General features: G+C 40.4%; 1 protein-coding gene across 1 annotated transcript; it reads right to left on the bottom strand.

Moving 5' to 3' along the window:
- Positions 1–858: 858 nt before the first annotated feature.
- Positions 859–5,104, bottom strand: LOC121977134 (alanine--glyoxylate aminotransferase 2 homolog 3, mitochondrial-like). Its single transcript, XM_042529680.1, has 9 exons — positions 4,775–5,104; positions 4,340–4,570; positions 4,075–4,245; positions 3,613–3,756; positions 3,235–3,414; positions 2,739–2,964; positions 1,509–1,622; positions 1,303–1,389; positions 859–1,203 (listed from the first exon to the last, which is right to left on the bottom strand). The coding sequence occupies exons 1-9, from the start codon at positions 5,018–5,020 to the stop codon at positions 1,160–1,162; spliced, it is 1,443 nt and encodes a 480-aa protein (XP_042385614.1). The 5' UTR covers positions 5,021–5,104; the 3' UTR covers positions 859–1,159.
- Positions 5,105–5,404: the final 300 nt, after the last annotated feature.

Below are 5,404 nucleotides of genomic sequence, written 5' to 3' on the forward strand. Positions count from 1 at the left end.
GGTGTTAGCATTACCTTCAGATTTCCGCTGTGCAAAACAGAGTTGGTCAGCAAAAGAAGTGAGCCATTCAACCCCCCCCTCTAGCTCAACCGATCCTAACAGACCCGATAGGTAGGACTTCTTCTTCCAACGGGGTATAGCCGACAGCAGCTCATCGGCCGAGCGGACGCTCAGATCGATCGTTGCATCGCCCGGACGACCGACTGGGCGAGCAACTCTCCCGCTCGGCCCAATAACAGACAAAGGGAGCAATTGGTAATATCCTCTTAGGGATTAGCGTCATTGACAGGCGATGTGGTCGACGGCATGGTCAGACAGAGAATCGTACAGTGGAAGCTTCCACTGTCACGTCAAGGATATGCCCGGACTGTTAAGATATGACGTCAGACACGCTTTTCTGACACATTCTTTCCAGATATGCTTTAAGAAGCGTGCACGCCTTGGGAAGCATGCACGCGCCTCTCGGGAGCCCTATATAAGGACCCTCAGACTTCGACGGAGGTATGCTTGGATCACTGTAGCTACAATTACGCTGCTCCTTTCTTCTCTAGTTCATTCTTCATTCTCCTACTGTCAGTGATTGACTTGAACGTCGAAAGACCATCACTGGAGAACCCCTCCCTGACTCGACACTAACAACTTGTGGTTGCAGGCTCAACTCGTCGGAGATTCACGTTATCTTCGGTCGACACCCAGTCAACATGAACGTCATCTCCCCAGCATCCGTCTACTCGCTCTCGGACAAAATCAGATACCATTAGATTTATATAAAGTTTATAAAAATCTAAATTGAATACCCCTAGACTTTTAAATTCACAAAAATCATTCGAAATAATTAAAAGTTCAACACGGAATCCAACTCCTTAAACATTGATGCATTTAGAATTTATAGTTTAGATGAGGAACTCGACTATTCTGTGATGTTATGCGGTGAAAGTGGCGGGAAACAACATTGTCACAAAACACATTTGCCAGTACTGCCAACCATGCGTACACAGGAAGCACGGCTAAATCTAAGGCAATAGGACGCACAGGCTAGACACGTGCGAAGGCGAGGGGCAACGAGGTGATGTCCCATCTTCTCCGACTGAGCATACAGCTCTTATTGGCCATCACATATTATTAGAACAATGAAAGATGTGAGAACAGAAGAAAGGATTCATAACTTGGAAAGCGAGATATCCATGACATCCACGAAGAAATCTGTGTCAAATAAGATTATGTGCATTGTCACTATAAAACTGGCAATGAAGAAAAGAATTGGAGTGAACGGAAATGAATGCCTAGCATCAAAAGCCATACCTGAGTCTTCTTTGGAGAAGCAGAGAGGAGGTGTTACTCGAAAAACGTTACCGTAAAAGCCGCCCTTTCCGACCAACACACCCATGTCTGTTATCAAGATGCCCAACTTGGTCAGAGAACAAGTAACCCGAGTACAGATACAGAGAATGGTTAATGTACCAACAAGAAGGATGCCATCTACAATGGCAGTTTGAAGGATTCCTTACCTTTCATTGACTCCATCACATGCAATATTTCAGTTTTTGCTGGCGTTTTCTTGAGGCGATCAGTGACTAACTCAACCCCAAGCATCAGACCTCTTCCCCTCACATCGCCAATAACTACAATTATAAAAACCATGAATGTAACAGACAATCAGTGTGTCAATGAAACTAGAGCGTAGATGTAACTTCCTCTGGCGCAAACCTACTAATACAGTGAGAATTATGAAGAACGACAAGAAGGTAGAACCAACTGAACAAATGTATCATATGACCGCATCGGAAAAATAAACCAAGGACTTTCGAGTGTACGCAAATAGGAGTATAACAGAGGAATCCCCAAACAAATGCCATCCTCTTTACATCTCTCAGATACAAAAGCAGCATCCTTTCAGGTTCATCTCTGTTTGATCAGTTTTCACCAGTATCAACCATTTCGTGACTGAATTTGGTTAACCTTTTAAATTTCCAGCATGAACCGACCAGATTAGATCTTGTCGAATTGGTTGGTTCAGTATAGGTCTAAGAACACTAACAGAAGGGTGAGAAAGAAATCAAGATAAAAATAGGTTCTCTGTGAAATACTAGGATAATAAAGGAAACAAATGCCTTATTTCTGTCCATTTAAGGTGACCACATAACCATGTTAAGTAGATTTGATCCAAAGGGCAATGTATCGTTGGCATTGTGTCTGTCAATTTCAGGTCAGCCCATAACCATGGCAACCTTTTGATAAATTATAACGTTTTGATAAATGGCAAAAACAGATTTTCAATTGTCACCATTCCATAAGAATGCCTTGTCCTCGAATAATAGGAAACTGAAAAAATAAGTCCTTAACATAGATGCATCAAATCACAACAGCCATTCTTTTATGCCTTTCTTGTCCGTGATTCGGTAAACCTTAGCTTGGTTGGCCTTTTTTATATACTCCAGTCTGGCTTGCTTTGTATGAGAACAAGATTAACTAAGACTTCAAGAAGTTCAAAAAGTCAACCCATACCGTAATTAACCAATCATGAAACCCTCCTAGACTCTACCACTAAATATTTATCCAGAAAACTCCAAGCTACATCATAAGTATATTGGTTAAAAACCATTGTTTCTTCATTATTTGCAATTTGCATGTGGCACAGTTAAATGTATAACTAGTGGCGTGGCTTAGAGTAGCATAGAACCAAAATCACTATGAAGCACTAAATCACAAATATCATGCATATATATTAAATGACTTACTTTCATGTTTTTCTTGAAGTGCCATGAGTTGATCTTTCAAGTAAGATCCAACAACCAAAGCATTCTCCTGAAGCTTTTCTTTCTCAAGCACTTTAAGCACAGCATGACCAGCTGCTGTACAGACTGGATTGCCACCAAAGGTATTAAAGTAGCATCGGCGAGTCAAAACATGAGCAATCTCTGGAGTAGTAACCACTGCACCTATGGGTATCCCATTTCCAATACCCTGACAAAATTTCATAAACAATTACTTGGTCCTTAATGAGCCATAGTTCAGAGCATAAAGTGGACTAAAATTTACTAAAGCGCGCACACATGAAGCAAATCCAAAATCAACTTAAGTTTCTTATTTTTTATGATCTGAAACAATAAACCAGCATGATAGCATGTAGGCAAACCAAACCAAGGGAAACTATATGGAAGATAGAATCAAAATCAAGTTTGAAAAATAAATCCAAAACAATAAGTTTCACAGACAGTAACTATAAGAGTCAACCTTGGCCATTGTGACAATGTCTGGCACCACACCATGAGCCTCAAAACCCCAGAAATGACTTCCTATGCGTGCAAATCCTGATTGGACCTCATCAGCTATACAAAGTCCTCCAGCCTTTTTTATGGTTTTATATACAGAAGGCAAATAGCCAGGTGCCAACTCCAATATTCCACCTACTCCCTGTTAAATGTTAACCCATGTGAAAAACATAGTTTCAGCTGCAGAATTTGTCATCTCGCTAAATGAAAAATTACTGTCAGAATAGATGAAAGATTATGTGAAAGCATGTAGTAATTGAAGTCATGTTCTATCTTCACAAAAAATGAGCTCAGACTGCACAGTTGATTGTGGTGTAAAAGAAAAACATAATCTAAGTACCTGTATTGCTTCTGAAATAAAACCTGCAACTCTACCAGAAGTACCAAAGTCTATGATCTCTTCAACATCTTTAGCATATTTTTCTCCATCTGAACCAAAAACTCCTCTATATTGATCTGGGTTCAAAGCATGGTGCACTCCACTCTGAAATAAAGCAAGATTCAATAAATATCCTAGACAGCCACTTGGAATTCAATACAAGTAATTTTCTCAATGCAATGAAAGACTGTTTCAGAATGGAAAAAAAAAACAATGAAGGTCAAAGAATTTGGTATGTCCACTCTTTACAATGATTGCTTGGACAAAATTAAAAAACAAGTTTATCAATCTATAATTCACACAAAAATTACTACAATCACAATAAATAATTAAGTCATCAGATTTATTAATTGGCATAGTAAGGAAATTTAATCAGAGAAAAAAGATAATAGAGTCAGTCTAAATATTGAACATCACATGTACCTGAACAACATTGAATTTCCAGTTGCATTGAGCAGTTGCACCCATTGTACCTGCAGCATTCCCATGGTATGCATTTCTGAGTGATATAATATCATGGCAACCAGTGTAAAGACGAGCAATCATCATGGCCAACTCGTTTGCTTCGGTACCAGAATTTGTGAAAAATACAACCTGTACCGTGTTACAAGGATTCAATCTAAACACATTAGAGAAAGAAACAGAATAAATTTGTAGAATCAATGACCAAGGAAAAGAAGAACTGCACCTTTAGGTCCCTAGGCATTTTCGAGGCTAATGCTTCAGCGAAATCTGCAATGGCATTGTTTAGATATAGAACAGTAGAGTGCTGAAGTCGTTTTGTCTGATTGATTATTGCTTCAATTACGTCAGGGTGACAATGGCCACAGCAAACAGTAGCGATACCACCAAATGCATCCAGATAGCGGCGACCATCCTCATCAAATAAGTATTGTTTCTTCCCATCAACAATGTTCAACTGCGGAAACACAAATTTGTTAAAAATTTAGCAATTCGTTTGAAACAAACTAGAAGAAGATCACTTCCAGTTTAAACTGGCGACAGATCAAGTTTTGTCGCATTGCAAAAAAAACGATCTTTTTTTTTTACAGGCAACAGATCAAGATTTCGTTCCATCTATGCTCTTCGCAGGTGGTAAAGAGGGGTAAGAGAGAAGACGCACGGGTTTCTTGTAGAAGTGGAACATGGAGGGGCTGAGGAACTCGGAACGCTTCCTGAGTATCTCCTCAGACCGCGGACCATCGTAGGGCGGCGGCGTGTAGTCGAAATGTGGCATCTTGGCAAGGACGGCGGCGGCGGCATTCTCATCGGCCGACGCTACTGCGGAAGATTGGGAGAAGACCCTCCTAGAATTCAAGGAAAAAGAAGATGATGAAGAAGAAAATCGCCGAAAAAGAACTCTCTTCATTTCTTCCGAAGAGCGCGAGAAAGGCGTGATCTTGCCTCGACGGCTCCCTTCCCACAACTATGGACAGTGACACACCAACACGGCAGGAATGCTCTCCTTCTCTCGCTTAAATAGACAGCTGGCTGCTCTTTGACCATTTTGCCCTTACATACCATCCAAAACGGGTAGATCGATGAATCAGCACTGGGTCGGACGAACCCGTTCCAGCTCCATAAAATTAAGTCAGACCGGAAAATCTTATAATGCATAATCTATATATAATATACATAAACTGACATTTTGAATGGCGTCATGCATGATTTAATTTTCCAGATATTTTATATGACGAGTCATGCTTATCTCCAAACCATGGCTCTCTCATAAGTCGACAAACAGATTGAATAT

The sequence above is a fragment of the Zingiber officinale genome, chromosome 1B (assembly GCF_018446385.1).
Source record: "Zingiber officinale cultivar Zhangliang chromosome 1B, Zo_v1.1, whole genome shotgun sequence".
Classification (NCBI taxonomy): domain Eukaryota; kingdom Viridiplantae; phylum Streptophyta; class Magnoliopsida; order Zingiberales; family Zingiberaceae; genus Zingiber; species Zingiber officinale.

Excerpts from the sequence above, each read along its gene's own strand:
- LOC121977134 (XM_042529680.1), bottom strand. The coding sequence starts at position 5,020 with ATGAAGAGAGTTCTTTTTCGGCGATTTTCTTCTTCATCATCTTCTTTT. Across the intron at positions 4,246-4,339 it reads AAATGCCTAGGGACCTAAAG|GTTGTATTTTTCACAAATTC; the intron begins GTGCAGTTCTTC and ends AACACGGTACAG. Across the intron at positions 3,757-4,074 it reads GGAAATTCAATGTTGTTCAG|AGTGGAGTGCACCATGCTTT; the intron begins GTACATGTGATG and ends GCTTTATTTCAG.